This window comes from Tasmannia lanceolata, unplaced genomic scaffold (genome assembly GCF_043159265.1).
Source record: "Tasmannia lanceolata isolate RefF3 unplaced genomic scaffold, GAP_Taslan_0.1 ptg000007l, whole genome shotgun sequence".
Classification (NCBI taxonomy): Eukaryota; Viridiplantae; Streptophyta; class Magnoliopsida; order Canellales; family Winteraceae; genus Tasmannia; species Tasmannia lanceolata.
Window position 1 is genome coordinate 3,576,744 of NW_027518684.1, and position 18,767 is coordinate 3,595,510.

General features: G+C 38.1%; 1 protein-coding gene and 1 non-coding gene across 3 annotated transcripts; one reads left to right on the top strand and one right to left on the bottom strand.

Moving 5' to 3' along the window:
* Positions 1-586: 586 nt before the first annotated feature.
* On the bottom strand, positions 587-7,945 carry LOC143881475 (enolase (DUF1399)). 2 transcript variants are annotated; one of them, XM_077384557.1, is made up of 8 exons: positions 7,709-7,941; positions 7,498-7,612; positions 6,236-6,628; positions 5,599-5,859; positions 3,833-4,350; positions 2,832-2,956; positions 2,132-2,280; positions 587-1,444 (listed from the first exon to the last, which is right to left on the bottom strand). In XM_077384557.1, the coding sequence occupies exons 1-8, from the start codon at positions 7,903-7,905 to the stop codon at positions 959-961; spliced, it is 2,244 nt and encodes a 747-aa protein (XP_077240672.1). In that variant the 5' UTR covers positions 7,906-7,941; the 3' UTR covers positions 587-958. The 2 variants fall into 2 exon arrangements, with proteins under 2 accessions (XP_077240672.1, XP_077240674.1); XM_077384559.1 differs by having other exon boundaries at positions 1,305-1,444; positions 2,127-2,280; positions 7,709-7,945.
* Positions 7,946-15,451: 7,506 nt separating this feature from the next.
* On the top strand, positions 15,452-15,549 carry LOC143882393 (small nucleolar RNA snoR69Y). The gene has a single exon (XR_013252232.1). It is a non-coding gene; the product is annotated as a small nucleolar RNA snoR69Y (small nucleolar RNA).
* Positions 15,550-18,767: the final 3,218 nt, after the last annotated feature.

The following is an 18,767-nucleotide window of genomic DNA, read 5'->3' on the forward strand; positions in this document are numbered from 1 at the left end:
ATGTCGATTTTTGGGCCAAAATTTTGGTAATTTCGGCTGAAATTTGGGAAAGGAATAAAAAATTAATATTTTTTTTCCAAATCTCGCCGAAATTTCCAAATTGGTACGTTTCGCCAATTTCGGTTTCAGAACGTTTCGGTTTTGGTCTTGACCGAAATCCGAAATTTCTTCGGATTTGAGACGAAATTTAAAACCATGGTTCTAAAAGACAACAAAATTAGGCTTCATCACTTGAAGCTGGACGACAAAGAAGCCCACGGGTAAAACTTCACGTGGGAAAAAAAAAACCTAAGCAAGGAGACTACAAATTGAACACGGATGCTGTAACAGAAGGTATATCCGCAACTCAGATGGATGCATTATATCACCATTTTTTTAAAATGTGGAAAAAGAAGATATCTATGCCTTGGAGCTAAATGCCATCCTTCATGCTTTCCTTATTGCAAAACATAATCAGATTGAAAACCGTTTGTTGGAATCATATTTCGGAGGTAGCAGTCAAGATCATAAAAAACAGACTCATTATCCATGGAGGAAAGTGACTACACTTGCAAAGATTGTGAAAATTGTCCCATACTTCAAAGGGTGGAGAATCTCTCATGTATGGAGAGAAGCGAATTTAGTACCTTGGGTAAACAGCTTTACATGGATCAGCTAATTGCATTGAAAGAAAGATTATCGTATGCTATAATACATATGCGTAGTTGAGGTTTCCGTCAAGGATCCCCTCCAGCAGTCAAATATGATACTTCATACACCTTAAAGCTGATCCTCTCCAGCAGTCAAATATGATACTTCATACACCTTAAAGCTCATAGGACGAAAAGAGGTTATTTTGAGGTCCTTATACTGAACTAGAGATGAATAAAAGGCCTTTAAAAACAGCCCCCAGCAAGAGAAAAAAAAAAGCGCATCACTTTCTATTTTGAAAAGCGGCCCTATGGAAAGTAAGCTCTCTTCATGGTAAAATCATTCGTCTGTACATATCATCAGCCCCATCCGCCGGAGAATAGTTGAGTTGTCTAGTATAATCTGCTTCAGTTGGTGCCAACACCTCATTCGCATTCCAATACCAAGGCCTAAGATGAACGGAAGAAGAAGAAGAGGAAGAACATGAATGCACCATTACAGCCCCCCAATCTCTCATTCCTACTTTAGCCTCCTTCACTCTCCTCCTCACCAACAATCTCCCCAAATCTTCTCTACGAATCTCCGACACGCTCCGGACCATAGCCATGCATACAAGTAAGACGAGCACAGCATCTTCGTCCGGCAAGAACTCCACTGCCAAAATCTTCCAATTCAAAAGAGCTGTGGCTTTTCCACATGGGTTCTCCGGCGTAAACCGAACAAACGTCACAAACCCTTCTTCCTCATCTTCTTTCTTCTTAGAACCGTCTTCCTTTACTTGATAATGCAATTTCCTCCCTGTAAGTAACCTCACCTGCAAATAATTGCCATGGAAATTATGTCTATGTTGTAAAGAATGTTGGGACAAAATTGGTATCATGAATAATCAAATGGTGGAGATGCAAATAATCAAAGTAAGGAACACAAAGAGAAGTTAGTAAGAGAGTTAGAAAAATGGGAGGCAGGCAAGGCAATCCAAGCCGAAGCTTTCACTTAAAGACTTTAATTTCCCCACTAATGCAGGTAGCTACAATGGAAATAAGTCCCGAGGTCATAATGCCTACACCAAGAACAAGGGTTGCACCCCAAGTTTAAGACAACCAGTATGCATAGAAGAGTAAAAAAGAGGAGTGTGTTATTGAAAATGAGACCCTAAGCATGCTTTTATAGAAGATAAAAAGATCTGAAGGCACCCTTTCAAATGAAATTACCCTTTCAAGACACCTTTTCACAACACAAGTGTCTTCTTGTTTTTTTTTGGAAGTTAACTTGGGATCGAGCCTACAACCTCAAGGTTGAGAAACAAAGTCTCAACCATTGAGCTATAGGCCCAATCCCTAACACAAGCGTCTTTTGAAGGGAAATACCATGTCACATAAAAGAAGCGTCTCTTTTAAAAAAACTCATTTTTCTATTTTAAAAAATAGAATATTTTGAAAATATCCAATAAAGAAGACAATTTAAAGGAGGGAAGAAAAGGGGAAAAGGTAATTCACCTTACCGATGATTCGTCAGGATTTTCGTTCTGGAGGTGGAAATTCAGTCCTCCTTCCCATTGTATCGTTAGAACATAACCAGTAGACAGAGACCAAGTTGCTTTCTTGTCTTGTGGATTTTTGTCTTTAGGTGTTGCTGTTCCTACAACCTTCTCTGTTGGTCAACATGATGCAACAACTCAACATCTCTCAAAATAGGGTACACATTTATTAAATTTAAAGGGTATTTTGGCTACCAAATTTATAGCTTCATTAGAATGACTAGGGTCACTATCTTTTAGTCACTCTCTTTTAGTCATTTCTGTGATGAACGGAAAGGGTCGGATTTGCCAAACACCATTTTATCGGTTGATGCAGTCATAACTCGGGAGAGTCAAAGTTTGGTTGACTTTGTAGGGAAAAATGCGGACTCGGACCAGAACATGACAAAGATAAAAGGGAGTTGAATCAGGCGAGTCGATGATGATGCGGTGGAGTTTTGAAACTATGCTAAAAGCGCTAAAAGCAGTGGAAAAAATCCCCTATAGTGGTTGCCAAACATACACTTAGAGAATTCCAGCACTAGCTTATTATTATTTAGTTGAGAGTGATTTGATCTCTTCACCTTCTTCATGAAAATTTTCTAAAGGATTCATTAGCCGACCCCAACTAGTTGGGACAAAGGCTTAGCTGAGTTTAGTTGAGTTGAGTGATTTGATCTCTTACCCGGAGCAGTCCCGATGGAACCTGCAACATAAGACCATGAACCTTCACGGATCTCTATGATTCTGTCCTCCCATTTCACTGATGTTGGAGTTTCAGCTCCTCTCCTCCAGAACCCTCCACCCACTCTGCAAAACCCCATTCAAGCACTATAAATAAAGCTTTAACCAATCAATATTGTAGATTTTCATCAAAATATTTACTATTTGTAATGATTTGCTGTTGAAAACCGATATCTGAATTATTGCTAGTAGCAACATTACAAACTTCTCATCAAGAACATATGCTAATAAGAAGTGCTCTCTTTGATCCTATCTTCTGCAGCAAAGTAGTTCACTTTTCTTACTAGCAACTAATCTGGATTAGGATGACAAAGTACAATAATAGATAAGTTTCACAGTTGATAACCAATACCCAATCATCCCATGAGTTTCACTATGAGGATGACGACAATGTACACAAAATAGAGAAGTTTCACTACTAAAAATTTAAAGCAAAACAATGATAAGGTTCAAATATAGAGAAGTTTCACTCTCAGTGACCAACACCAGATGATCTCTAATAAATCCAGTATTTCACACTAATAATCTTACTGGGTCAACTTAAGATTGAAGATCAGAGCCTAAACCAAGAGCTAGAGGCTTAACCAAGTTTTATAGAAGAGAAGGAAAAATGAGAGGTATAGAATGATCCCATGTGTAATATACACCAAAATTCAGCATAGAAAACACCAGATCATCCCTAATAAATCCAGTGTTTCACACTAGTAAGCTTCTTTGGTCAACTTAACCAAGCCTTTTTTGGTAGGTAAGCTGGGTTTGAACCTCTGAACTCAAGGTTGAAGAGCAGAGCCTTAACCAATCGAGCTAGACGCTCAACCCTAATTCAATTCAACTTTCCTTCAAGAGGAGGAAAAATGGAAATTTAAGCATACAACAATATAAACTAAAATTCAGCAAAGAGATCACTCTAAGAGAAGAACAGGAAGGAGAAGAAGGGCTTACCTTATCCTAATTATGAAGCACTCCCTTCCTGCGTGGTCAAGAACAGTTCGAGACAACCAACGGCCCTCCTGTGGGTGATACCGGTTCATCTTCAGTATCACGTCTGAAATCATAGCCCCCTTGTCATCGGTGACTCTATCAGGCACGCATTTGAGTAGGTATGGCGCTTGAACCGGAGGCGTAATTGACGCAATCACTCTCATTTGCAACCCCACTTCTCTTTCTAGAGTAAGAGAGGGTGCACGTAACAAATCATTCCATGAGAATGCTACCATCTTATGCAGTTTACTGTTCCTTAGACACCCGCTGCCTTGTTGCCGGACCTCAACCACGACACCTCTAGTGCTGAATTCGCAGAAGAGTTGCCATCTCTTCTGCCATGATTGGGATGACATGTCTGAGATTGGTTTGTCTATCTTCAGCTCCATGTGACATCTCACAGTCCGAAGTCGAAGGAATGTGTTCTTTGTCTCCTTCGAATCCTTTTCGTCCCATTTTCCTTTGACGAACAGGCAAACCTGCCAGCCACAATTGATCAAGGCAAACAAAATCAGTTACAACCATGGAATCCATTGTTCGAGAGATCCAACCTAGTGATCACACAATATGAAGTACATTTCAGCCTAAGCAGGTGCATTTTACACTTTCGATCAATAAAATGGTTAAAAAAACTATAAAAAAAATACTTCGGGCAAACTTGTAGGAGATTGGGACTTTTGATCAGTGGGCCACCATTTGGTTGAGCCACAGCCCATAAATCACGGTGATTAGACTATCTTACCTGCCTGATCATTGGCTTGCAAATGGATGGTAGAAAAAAGTTGATAAAAAGAAGAAAAGGTCACCTAACGGACTGTCTAATCACTGCAGTTCTAGTGATATAGACCATCAATATGGTGGCCCATAAGATCAATAACCTTGATCACCACACACATGAGCAGGCAAACAGTGGCAGACCAATATTAGAATTTAGAAGGTGAGAGATTAGGTTATGGTATTGCCACCCACAAATCTAGGCACTTCCGCATATGTTTGTACTTTTCTCTAGGGTTTCAAAATGTGGATGCAGGTCAAAATGTGGCCAAAACAAATCGTAGTGGACTCAGCACAACGAGGTCAAGTACTCGGTTGACACGGCTGAGTACTCAGTTGAGGCAGTCATAAGTCGGTAGGGTCAAAGGAGTTTTGAGCAACTTTGTAGGCCAAAACACGAACTCGTACAAGAACACAATCAAGATAAAAGGGAGTCGACTCGGGAGTGTACACGATGATGTGGGAGAGTCTTTAAACTATGCTTTTGTCATATTGGATAGTCTCAGCCCCTTGTTTTTTGAAAAAAACTTTCCACTTCAATTGGTCTTTTGGCACAAAAAACAGACACGAAATAACAAATCAAGTGTTTTAATAAGATTTCTAATAGGTGTAATTATATATTAGGCTTCTATCCTGTCAAATTGTCATTTTTTTTAATGGCGAACCTGTCAAACTGTCATTACATTTGCAAATATTCAATGCATCGTGAATTTGGTGGATGTTAGGCAATTTTGCCATACAAAACAGAGCCTTTCTTATCTTTTCTGGTGGAGTACACCCTTTCAATTTCTTTAGCTCAAGAAGACAAATTCAATAGCAACAAAATAGAAGTCAAATATATACCCAAATTCAGTGTCTTAATCATCTCTATAAGTCCAATCAATGCACATGAATCAGTAGACCACAAATGCTTAGGAATGGAGCTTTTTCATTTATTATAAATCAAAACTCACCTCTAGTAAGAATCTTGGTTCCAATCCCTTGTATTTTCTATTCACGTCACTATCTGAAGCCTCCCAATAACCCGAACAATCCGACGAGAAAATCCCATCGAAAGTCGCCCCTGCTCTCTCGTATGGCTGATCAAACACTTCCTCCCACAGCGTCTTAGTCATTTGGGCATCTTCTTCCTTCACTGGATCCCAAACCCCAACAACCCTCTCCAAATCCCCTTCCATTTCTTTCATATCCCCTTCGTAAGTCGATGGGAAGCTCTGTTTCAATAAAAAAAATCATAGATAAAAGAAAATCAGATAGTGAAACAGCCAATTACTCAAAAGCTTAAGCCGTTAGAGTTCGTATTATTTAATCATTTATACTTCAACATTCCCCTCACATGGGGCCCCTCTTTTTTTTGGGCTGGCCATACACATGAATTTTTAATATCAATGAGTGTTGGGTTTTGAACCCATGACCCGCCGTGAGGCAATAGCTCTGATATCATGTGAAACAACCAGTTACTCCAAAAGCTTAAGAGGTTACGTTAGTGTTATTTAATCATTTATACTTCAAGACACATCAAAATCTCTAGATCATAAAAAAGAAATTCAAGAAAGGAAAAAAGGTAGGAAAAAGAAAAGAAAAGATCACCTGATGAGTTAACCACATTATAAGAATATCAGAAGTGGGTACCAGACGAGAATACCCATCTCTAAATCTCTTCAACATGTACAAGAAGCCTTTGTATCTATGTTTTGCGGCGATTAGATGTACAATTTCTGAAAGGAAAGGCCTGGAGAACTTGGAGTACAAGGAACCTTGCTTCGACACCATTGCAAAGAGATCATTATCAGTGAGACTCGAGACGCCGATACCATCACCAGAGTTAGATTCGCCATTGACGTCGAATGGCTCAAATGGGTATTTAAGATTCCAGATCTCCCTGCATCTGTTCACAGCGTAATCTTCGATTTCTTCGTCAAATATCACCGGTTTCTCTATCAGCTTCGAGAATTTCGCTTCGCAGTATTGCCGGTAACTTACCTGAAAGGGGTTTTTGTTATGAACCCGAATCAGTTCGCAACTTTATTGATCTTCTTAGAGGGAAGATCAACCTCATGACCCACTTCGAGGGAAGGGTCAGTTCTCCTCAATGCGCATAAACACAATTTCTTCATTCATTTGAAAATAAACTACTTCTATGTTAAATAGGAAATCCACTGTGCAGCCACTTATCACTTCCTCTAAAACTTATATCCAAACCAATCTAGATACCTTATCTCTAAGACTCTTATTCATACCAAACAACCAGACAGCAAACTCGCAGACTCACAAGCTACATTAATCTGAACTAATTTATACCATCCAAGTATGGGCCATCTAGAGACATAAAAGGTTTTAATTTCCCAAGATGTTGGCTGAACTTTGTGAAAGACGAAACTTATGTTTCAGGAAAGTCATGGTTCCTCTCGAATTGAACTGTTAGGAGGTCCAGTTGCCTCAAATCAATCTTTCCGTCCATCTTTTTTGTCTTTTTCTTTGTTTATTTGTGTTATGGCCAATTAGGTATGTAACAAGTGGTATCAGAGAGCGGTTGATCAACCTCTCTCCTCCTCTTTTTTTCTCTCTCTCTCTTTCTTTATTTGTGTTACAACTCATTAGAAACATAACAAGAAGAATTTTTCTTGCCAGGGAACTGATACTTTCAACTTTCAAGTATCAAAACTCCATCCCCTATCTTTTGATAAATACACCCAATCCTCCTTTGTTTTTTATTTTTTTGGGCTAGACAATTCTCACTCAGCTCTCACCAGGTCATCTTTAACATTAAATGAATGATAAAATTTTAAGATTAAAGACCAAGAGGATTGTAATTATTAAAATAAGGGGGTCCCAATATCAACTTTTCTTACCGGATTTAGGCAATGGCAGTGCCAAACCCATTGAACATCAAAAGGAGGCAATAACATATCAGACTTTGATCCTTCTGAAAGCTCTGAAATCAATGGCATCCATAACTTTTCGTACCTGAAAAAACCGAAATCGTCATTTCGTGTTTTCTCTTTGTTTATAAACACAAAATGAATTAATAAAAGGGAAGAACAGGAGAAAAATAAGAAGAACCTTGTGATGGATTGAAGAAGGGTAGGAGTACGATGGAGCCATGGAGAATCAGCAATAGTTCTAAGGAAAGCAAGGTGCCTTCTTGAAGCTGAGACCAGATCGATGCTTATCCCAATTCCTTCCTGATCCGATATCCCCGAAATGTTTCGGGTACCCGAATCGTCCGAAACGCCCGAATCGGAATCCTTCCAAGGCATTTCTAATTCAGAGAGAGAGAGAGAGAGAGAGAGAGAGAGAGAAGGTAGAGGCAGCCTTCTTTTTGAAGTGTCACGACATGGAATAAACTCTTTTATGGATATTCGTCCCCTTTTTTACTAGGGACAGCCCCTTCTAGTGTAAAATTAGTAGGGCTGCAACTCGGGTCGGGCGGGTCGGGTTTTGAAGAACCCAACCCAACCCGAGAAATATCTCGGGTCGGGTCGGGTCGGGTTTTTTTCCGGAAAACCCACGAGACCCAAACCCGGCCCTACCCATGATAAATCTCGGGTCGGGTCGGGTCGGGTCGGGTTTTTTCACGTTGACGCAATTTTTTAAGGAAAACTCTTGTTTGGCAAGAACCTACAAAGCGATGTTGTAAACACAGTTCTTAGATAGAGCCTGTCCAAGGAACTACCTCAACAAGTTGGTCCTCAGTGAGAGCAGACAAACTAACAATTATTAGGCAAGCATACAAAATTGGAAGAAGTCATAAGAACGGCATTTAGCTTTAACCTCGGACACTTAGAAGGACATATCCGCCGCCTCATGATCCGATCCGGGATATTATATGAGAACCTTAATTCATCACTCGAACGCCTTTTGACTATGCTTGCCCTTTGCATTAATCGGACCAATGCTTGGACAACTTCAGACATAGGAGGACGAAACTCTGCCTCCGGCTATAAGAACCATGAAACCACTGTTTAGAACTATTCTAAAGATGAAAGGTATCTTTAGAATCAGACTCGCCCAGAGCACATAACAAGGGAAACAGAAGGCTAAAAAGTTTAGCACTAAAATAATCAAAGAAGAAAATAAAGGGATGATTAAATACTAATTTTCTTTTGCTGATTAGGGAGAGTATTATAAAACTTAAGTATAATACGTTTATGAAAGAGTCCCTGTTTTTGGTTTAGCACTAAAATAATCAAAGAAGAAAATAAAGGGATGATTAAATACTAATTTTCTTTTGCTGATTAGGGAGAGTATTATAAAATTTAAGTATAATACGTTTTTGGAAAGAGTCCCTGTTTTTGCTTTTACGTTTTTTGCTTTTACGTATTATAAAACTTAAAGTATCTCGGGTCGGGTCGGGTCGGGCCCCTTCAAACCCGGCTCGACCCGAGATTCATGCGGGCTTTTTTAATCTAAACCCGGCTCGACCCAAGACCCAAGAAACATCAACCCGACCCAGGCTATTTTCGGGTCGGGTCGATGCGGGTCGGGTTTTACCCGGCTCAAGTTGCAGCCCTAAAAATTAGTACTAAATACACTCTAGCGGGCTGTCCTAAGTAAACAAAAAGGGGTCAATATATCACTTCCCCACTCAAAATTATTTGCATATAATCATATATGTACACTTAGATATGATTATTTTCCATTAATGGGTACACGTCATGGGGCTGTTGGGATGTATGGAATTTTTTTTTATGTGAAAAATAAAATTTTCAGTGTTTGGTAAGCTTATTTTTCATAGGACTGATTTTTTTTTCCCATGGAAAACTTTCCCTACATCCAAACACCCCCTTAGAAATGATACAGCAAATGGCAAATAAGAACTAATCTTGGTGGCATCCAAAGACTCCAAATATTACAAGAATAAGCAACTAGTGGTTGATAAAGTAATTTTGATTGTTATATGATCCTCCAGTGGAGGGGGAAATGAAAATTAAAAAGGGAAAAGGGTGATAATTAGAGTGAAATGATATGATTATCATTAATTTAAGGGGATATTATCATAAATTAAGGGCGAGTGATAAATCAACCCCCATATAGGGCAGTGCTTAAAGAGAGATGGAGAGAGAAATATCGGGGTTGATTTAAGATATTAGGGGGTCGATTTATCACTGCCCTAAATTAAAGGTCCCTCTTGAATAGAGTTGTTGAAGTCATCTTTAGGAAATTTTAGAAATATTTTTCGTTTCCTAGCCTTTTTAGAAAATTCCTGCAATCAAAACAGTGCCTAAGTTAATCTGATTTTTTTAGTGGGACATTAAAAGCATTTTCGAAGCCATTAACTAAGTTAAGAATCAAATTTCTTTCTAATAAATTTCAAGGGACTGATATTATCTTTTTCCCATAAAGAAATGTACTCTATTCCCCTTTGTATTGTTTAATGAAAACAATTCAAAGAGAATTTTCATATGATAGATCTAGTCTCGTAAAACAATAAAATCCAAAAGGGAGCAGTTGTATGAAGTGGCATTACACCTAAACATGTGCAAGCATTTTTATTTTTTTTTAATATCCAGTGTTGATCCTTGAAAATAGCTGTCACCAACCCGCCATCGCACCACCGACATGTCATCATCTGAACCGATTGTTGGACGCTAGATTAAACGTGAATTTGAGTCCAATAATCAGATTCAGGCTCACAATCAGTTCTCTAAATCCAAAAAAAAAAAAAAAAACAGGCCTTAAGATGATCCTAACACTAGTAGAATTAGGGCTGCAACTCGAGCCAGGTTTTACCCGACCCGACCTGAAAATAGCCTTGTTTGGGTTCAGGTTTCATGGGTTTCGGGTCGAGCCGGGTTGAGCATCCAAAAGCCCGCATGAATCTCGGGTCGAGCCGAGTTTAAAGGGGCCCGACCCGACCCGACCCGACCCGAGTTACATAAGTTATAGTATGTATTTTTTTTTCCATTGTTAGTTAAAAGTTAAAAGTGAAAATTCACGCACCCACTGTTATAGTATGTGGGTGTAATTTCTGCTTCTATGAGTTGAGTTGATTCAAGTCTTTGATTCAGCATTGTTTGATTGTAATTACAGCATTGTTTGATTCAAATGTAATGTGAGTGTAATTACATCATTGTTTGATTCAAGTGTAATGTGGGTGTAATTTCTGCTTCTATGAGTTGAGTTGCCTTGCCAAACAAGAGTTTTCCTTAAAAAATTGCGTCAACGTGAAAAACCTGACCCGACCCGACCCGAGATTTATCATGGGTTTTCCGGAAAAAAACCCGACCCGAGATATTTCTCGGGTAGGATTGGGTTCTCCAAAACCCGACCCGCCCGACCCGAGTTGCAGCCCTAAGTAGAATATATCAACTAATTAAATTAAGATCATTTGGTTCTTTTCTCTCTAACAAGTTGTAAAAGGACCATTGGAATCCTACTGAACGACCTGTTGGAGATTGAGTACCTCCCTGAAGTACATGTCCACATTAAATAGGGAGAGCATTTGGTTAAGTACTTACAAAATACTGTTTCAATTCATCCTATTTCATTAGATCCGGAATGTGATATGGTTCCGAAGGATAGACTGGATAGGACCCTTCCAATAAGATTTCATTCTTGAAAAAAAAAAAAAAAACCATTTTTTGAGTTATTTCATCTATTCCGCAATCGAAGAAAGGGGATACATGTTACACCACAATTTTTAATCATGAGAGAGGGGGGAAGGCATTTGACCAATGCCACAGCACACATTCTAATTTGTTTTCATCTGCAACTTTCCACTCTAGAGATTGTGAATCAAAATCATCCAGAGAAATTTCCCTCCCAGCACTTTCAGTGTCACAATCAATCCATTTTCCCTGTGATGCCTTCTCAGATTTACCTATTGATTCTACTACAATCAAGAAAAAGTCAAGTCTTGCACGGTATGTTCACTAGCTATTTAATTCTATATCTTTTCTCACACACAAAAAATTATATTGATTTCCCATTATCTAACCTTTTCTTTTCTTTGATCATGGGTTGTATTCAAGGCTACAGGTTCTAACACAAAATCCTCAAGTGCCAAGGTGACAAGCCCTTAGAAAGCAACAGGGTGAGTTTAGATGTGCAACCAAACTGCATTTTGGGTGCAACTCGTGTGTAAATTTGCAATCTAAAAGGCCTCTGAAATTTCAGTTTTCCCATAAATTGCAGTTAATTTATTTGGGCTAAACAACCAAAACTGAGCCAATAAGTGTAAGACTAATTGGTCTGCCATTGATGTGGGAGTTAAATGTGAAATTACCATGGATACCCATTATTTGAGAGTGATTATAAGCTTAATTGGGTAATTGGTCCGCCTAAAATAAATTGGATATGGATGTATTAGTGTAAGCCGACCACATTTATTTAAGATCCTTATATGCTAAACTTTATGTGTAAGGGTTAAGAGGCTCTTACACTATTTTTGGAAAAGTTCAGTGGGCCACTTCACAGGAAGATCCAAACCATTCATTTGTTGGACCACATTGTATATAGAATGTACCTTGTAAATCAGCTCTGTAGGTTAAAATCATCCTATGGAAATGATTCACGAGGTATAACCTATTTACATTGTGGCCCAAAAAATGAACGGCTTGGATCATCCAATGAAGTGGAACCCACTTTACTTTTCGAAAAATAACCCTATAAAATCTCTAGTTCTACAATAAGCGCTATTTCAATTATTGTAATTGAGTAAATTATCACAAATCCAAGTTTCCATCCCGAGAAGAAAAGAAGAAGAAACTGGCCTTTGATTCATACTAAGAATTTCCAATGCTAGTCTTTTTCACTACCCACCCATTATTCCGTAGGCCATAGCCTTTCTTCCATTTCCGTCATGTTCCAACGACAGGGTTACATAATGTGATAAAGAATATTCTCCACATTCTCATGGCTAAATTCTTTAATTATTCTCTTTGGTATTTTGTAGTTTTTTCTTTCAAACGTGTCAAAATCCTCTAAATTAGAAAAAAAAAAAAAAATCTTGATCATTAACTCTAGAAATCTTGGCCATTGATATTGCAGGTCTTAGTCGAGCATCAAAATATCTCTGTTTTCCATGGGATGGTATGCCCTGTAATACAGTTGAGTGGAAAGGGAAGGGAAGTGGCATGGAGACTCCTACATGCCTAATTGGCCGTAACACACGTAAAGAAAGAAAAAGATAGAAAAGAGGAGGGGATTCGAGTCAACTGGACCTCATAGTGGTTCAAATCAAGAGGAACAATTGATATTGCAGGTCTTAGTCGAGCATCAAAATATCCCTATTTTCCATGGGATGGTATGCCCTGTAATACACTTGAGTGGAAAGGGAAGGGAAGTGGCATGGAGACTCCTACATGCCTAATTGGCCACGTAAAGATAGAAAAGAGGGGGAGATTTGAGTCAACTGGACCTCCTAGTGGTTCAAATCGAGAGGAACCATGACTCTCCTAAACAAAGTTTACTTTATTCGCCATCAATTTCTTATATTTTCTCATTTCATTGAAATACATGAACTTAAATATAGGCACAAAGAGAATTTCACATCATCAACCCTTTCACCCACTAACATGACACATAATAAAAACTAACACCCATAACTCAAAAACACATACCCACAAACCTAAAATGCATATCCCTACAATAGCTACCTTGCAAGTTGTAACTATCTCATCTACACCCTTACATAATAGACACGGAAAGCTGAAGTGGAGTGGAAGTTGGAGGCAAGTGAAATATCACTTTCTATGGCATGTTTGGTTGTCAAGTTAAAAGGTAAGTAGAGTTGGCCAACAAATCAGGATTGCTTCACATGTTGTTGCAACCCTAAAATTATAGGATGACATTATTAAACACATTTCCCAACTCTATGATGGCTTTCACTATGATTCCTCTAGGTAGCTCTTTTCACAGGTCACCCTTTCACGATGATACCAACTTGATGAAACTTTCACTCTTGTTACGCATAGTCTACTTGGTGAATTGAACATGTGGTTGGTGATGGGTCTGAATCCGAATGTTAGGTATCTAATAATCCACCAAAAGTTATAGAACTTATGAAACACGTTGAGTTTTTATATGCTGTAAGATGATCTACTGGGTACAACCTATTTACGTTGTGGCCCTACAAATGAACAGTTTGGATCACCCTGTGAAGTGGGTCCCACTAGAGAGGGGAATAGTTCAAAAAAAGTACATAGTATATTTTTACTAAAATACCCCTGAATAATACTTATAAAAACTAGAGGGTATTTTCGTAAAATATGGACTGTCCCACAAGCTTTTGTTAGCTGACTAGATCTAATCGGAAATAGTTTCGAATTATGATGGGGATCCCAAATGTGTCTATATATTGGTAATGTTCAAGATCCCAGACTGTTATAAAGTTGGGATTCAGATGGTTCATCGGACTCTCTGGGTCCATTGACACCCCTAATCAACTTTGGTTTCTTGTTGTGAAAAAAGAGATTATTCCAAAGTGTGTCGTCTAGAGATCAGCCTTTTAATTTTTCGGTAAGGGTTGAGTCGTTGGGACTTGAGATTAAAGAAGGGCGTGCTCTTGAATTCGCTCCACCATGTTTTGATAATAAGACAAATTGCTCTTTTGTTTTTAATTGGCTACTTAGAACCAAGGTTTAAAATTTCGGTTTCGGTAACCATTTTGGACCCCACCAAAAACCGAAATTTGGTAATTTGGTTCCAGATTCAGGACCCAAATTTCGGATTTCGGACGAAATTTAAACCATGCTTAGAACTAGGACGTGACCTTTTCATCCTCGGTAAAGAAAAAAAGAGATTAGAAGCAAGCCTAGAAAGATTAAAGAATATACCATGAACAGAATTAAAGGGGCACAATGTTGGAATCTGTATACCGCCCTAAGAGATGGTATTCTTTCTTTAAATCAATTTTTTATTTCAGTTTTCTTAATTCCATTTCCAAGGTAATCAGAATAGGATGCCCAAACACACCCTAATTTACAGGTGCAACTCAGGTCGGGTTGGATCGAGCTGAAGCCAACCCTAGCCCAATCCGAGATATCATTCCCTAGACCCTAACCAGAGCCTTGGGTAGAGGATGGTCAACCCTAACCCAACATGCCTCTAAATCTCTCAACCCTAACCCAACCCATCTAGCTTGTGTTTTCCCAAATCAGGTTGTGTTGGATTCGGATTCACCTAGGCCAAGCAGAAAATTTTAAGAAAAAACATAACTCAATCAAGATAAAATTAAAGGATGGTGGTCGGGTTTGGGTTGCCAAGGCCTCAATCCTAAACCAACCTGAAATTAAATCCAACCCAACCCAACCCAATCCAATCCTAGCCAAAATCGTGGAGAGCCCAACCCAAGATGCACCCCTACTCTAATTGCATTTGACAACTGGTTAAACTTTGAAAGACAAGGTGAGCTCGTCTTATTATCAAAAAAATGGTAGTGTGCATGTTAGTAGCCTTTACAAAGGGCAGTGATAAATCGACTCCCCTAATGGATAAATCGACTCCCAATGTGTCTATCTCTCTCCTCTTTCTCTCTCTAACCTAGAGGAGAGAGAAAGACACATGTGGAGTCGATTCATCAATTTGGGGAGTCGATTTATCACTCCCTTACAAATTTCAAAACTAGAAGACTACTTTTTAATTATGTCATAACGAGTCAATCAGTAAATTTGTTAAAAATTCAAGGTCACTAACGTAAATAGAAAGAGAAAACTTGTAAAGTGAAACCCTAACCCTAAGTCTCACCTACTCACTCTCATCTATTAAAACCTGAGGCCTCTTCTCATGGAGATTATTTTTCTTCACTAAAGTAATGTATTATCTCTGTTGTTTTTTTTTTTTTTTTTGTCTTTTCCTTCTGAAATTATGTGCAATGATGATATTGTTAATCCCAGCTCATTATGAGATCTTCCATAAGAAGGTCAGGGAAAATACTCTTTAACACATATCTGAGTAAAAATCAATCATTTTCTCTTTAACAAATCAATTACTTTTATCCCCCCTGTTTCTAGCTTCTTCTTTTTTCTATTATATTCGATTTGATTGCTGAATTTTTTGTGGGTCTTTTTTGGGTTCCTTCTGATGATCATTCTAACCATGCTAATGCTGAGATTCGTCTGTGAATATGTTATGCAAAAAAATCCTATGGTCTATTTAGGGTAGAAATTATTCTAGAAACAGGTAAAAAACATTTATTTTGAAAGAAAAAATATGTAGAAAGTGTGTTAGCCAAACGCTAGAAAAAATCTTTTCCCTAGTATAAAAATTGGATGATGCCCATGTCCGAGGACTTGGGTTACAATCTATGTTCGTGGGGTGAAAATACTCTAATTCAGTGCTTTGGTTTGTAGAGACAGTTAATCATCGATTGCCATGGATGAACTTGTATTAGATATGGGTTTTCCGTTATGAACTTGTATAAGGGGTATGGTTTATTTTTTTCTGGGATGAATTTGTCATAAATATGGGTTTTCTGAGAGTTTTTCTGGGATGGCAAGTCAAACCTTCTGTCATTGACGTTATCTCTTATTTTCTCTTTTCTTCTTGTTTTTTGTTTTTGGTGAGACCATTTTTCCATCCATGGAGGGAATGAAAATGTAAATTGATAAATGCTACTCAAAAGAGAATTTGTCTGGTTTAGGAATCTTATTTCCTTGTCATAAAACCCTCCAAGCTGTGTGCTGTGTCTTTCTCCTCTCCCTTCGTTTACTTTATCTTTTTCAAACTGCAATGAATTGGGCTTCAAATAATAAAAAATTGGGATTTGCTAGCGTCCATCGCGCAGAAGGCATTTCCCGCGGATGGTCTGTTGCATTTGACAGCAGCCACCTCGTGAATGAAGACAAAATCTGCTGGAAAGTGAGCCTCTGTGGCTGCTGTCAGATGCAACAGACCATCCGCGAAATGCCTTATGTGAAATACTCGCTTTTCTCATATTTCTCACTTCCTGCATGTTTGTAATTATAAGAAATTTTGTACACAATTTTCCAAATCGCTTTGTCATGTTCACGCTGGCATGGGGCTGGTGCTAAAAAAAGAAAAAATGGAAATCGGGTTTGGGTGGTGTTGGGCTCTACTCTCTAGTCTCAATAAAAGCACAATAAAATTAGGGGGACAGTGTTGGGTCGGGTCGACCTAGGCCTTTGACCTAACTCAAATCAGAATTAAATCTGGTCGGATATTCCCAACCCCAACCCACCCACCAAAATTGGGTTAAACCTGTCCTTTTGCTTGACCCAAGTTGCATCCCTATTCATTGGTTTCTGCATATGGCCTGCATGATCCAAATTGCCCTCTGTCTGCTGCATAGGCCTGGTTTGAATCATGCAAGTCATGTGGTGCTTTATCCAAGTGAGTTGCAAAGCTGTATAGCAAAAATAAAACCATAGTCTTTTGCTATTAATTCGAGCCAATAGTTACAATCGACCCACATTTGAGACCTAAGAAAAAGTTATATAATTGATGAGGACAATCATTAGGAAAGAACCTAGAACATGTTACAGATAAAACCTATGTATGTGAAAGACCAGAGCCTTGACCTCAAATGGGACTTAGGACTATAATCATTTTCCGGCTCATTTCTTTGACACAACATTAGGGATTCCAAAAAAATGCACAATTGTCATTAAATTTTTTTTACCAGATGTTTTTGCTACAGCTATGATTTTAAATTTTTACCGAAGCCGATACAAAATGTTCAAAATGTTTCCATTTTCATTATTATAGAAATTTATACTGAAATCAGATCGCATAACAAAATTGAGACTTTAAGTGTATTAGTAGTATACTATATTTATGTGTTACATAATTTTATTCATATGAATTACATAAATTACATTTGAAATGCTTGTGAAACTATTATGGATAGTTTTTTGACAATGCTTGTGAAATTACATTTAAAATTCTTGACAATGTGCATTCCATTAAGGGCCCGTTTGGATGCCGAGAATATTTTGATTTTGATTTCTCATATTTGCAGCCCTTTTTGCATTGTAATTTGGATCAGATCGAATCCTTGAATTTCCAATTCAGCGACTGATAGTGGAAAAAATCAGATTTCCAAATAAGCTGTGGAAATAAGAAATTAAAAATCCACAGATCGATTCATTTTGTACTGGAAACTCAATTATAAATCCCAATACAAATTCTGAGGTATCCAAACGGCCCTAAAGATAAGCAAACCACTTCAAGATTCTAGTCACTAGACTCATGAAAGAGTATCAGCTTCAAATCAGGGAAAACTCCAGTGAATGTTCTCCCATTCTAGACTATCAAGCCACGATACTCACTGTTCAACCTTTGCAAAGGAATAAATGGACAAGTGAGAAAGTCCTTCCAAAGAGGCAAGTCCATAAAAACTCAACAAGAATCCAAATAAATATATCTGCGTTTCAATTCAGTCCGACAAAAAAAATTAGGATTTTGAAAAAAAAAAAAATCACGAAAAAATGAAATTACTCACATACAGAAGGATGGGGCTTCCCTACAAATGTGAATGTAGGTAGAGTGACATCAAATACAAGCTTACAAATTGAAGATTTAAGATGTCTATACGGGCATAAATTTATCAATCACCATGAGGATATTAAGTCCATTGTCTACAATTTAGAATTTCACATCTTCCTATGATAACCCTAGGAAATTACTCATTTGAAATTCATACCATGATTTTAGAGGATGATGGATCGTTGGACTAGGGAGAGGAGTCCTCATCAGTCCACATAAATCCTCAGAGGTCAGACAGATTATCTCCAGCCTGAATCGGTTGGTTCGCAATTCGCAGAATTTTAAGTTGACAAGTTTGGTGTGTCGAATAAACATTGATTGGAATAAGTATTTTCAGTCAAAATAAGGAGAAAATGGAAATTTGTGAACAAACTTTGGATTAGTGAGACCAGTTTTTCATCTTCTTGTTTATCTAATTTCAGTCACTTTCTCAATGATATAGACCATGGCATGCCACTTCGCAACCAATAATGAATGCACACATAAAGAGATTTTCAACATGGTCACTGATGTTGAGGATCAATAATCAGTTTCTATTTTTAATCATATGCTGTGGCATCCATTTCATTGCAAGGATTATAAAAAGAAAGTCACACTTTGATTAAATAAGGAAAGACCTTTCAAGAGAGCATTAATTTTTGTTAAGTAAAACAAGCTTGGTTTGTCATGGAAT

Bases quoted from the DNA above. Each gene is read 5' to 3' on its own strand.
- LOC143881475 (XM_077384557.1), bottom strand. From the start codon at position 7,905: ATGCCTTGGAAGGATTCCGATTCGGGCGTTTCGGACGATTCGGGTACC. The intron at 5,860-6,235 runs GTGATCTTTTCT...TTATTGAAACAG, and splicing joins TAATGTGGTTAACTCATCAG to AGCTTCCCATCGACTTACGA. The intron at 4,351-5,598 runs GTGAGTTTTGAT...TGTGGCTGGCAG, and splicing joins AACCAAGATTCTTACTAGAG to GTTTGCCTGTTCGTCAAAGG.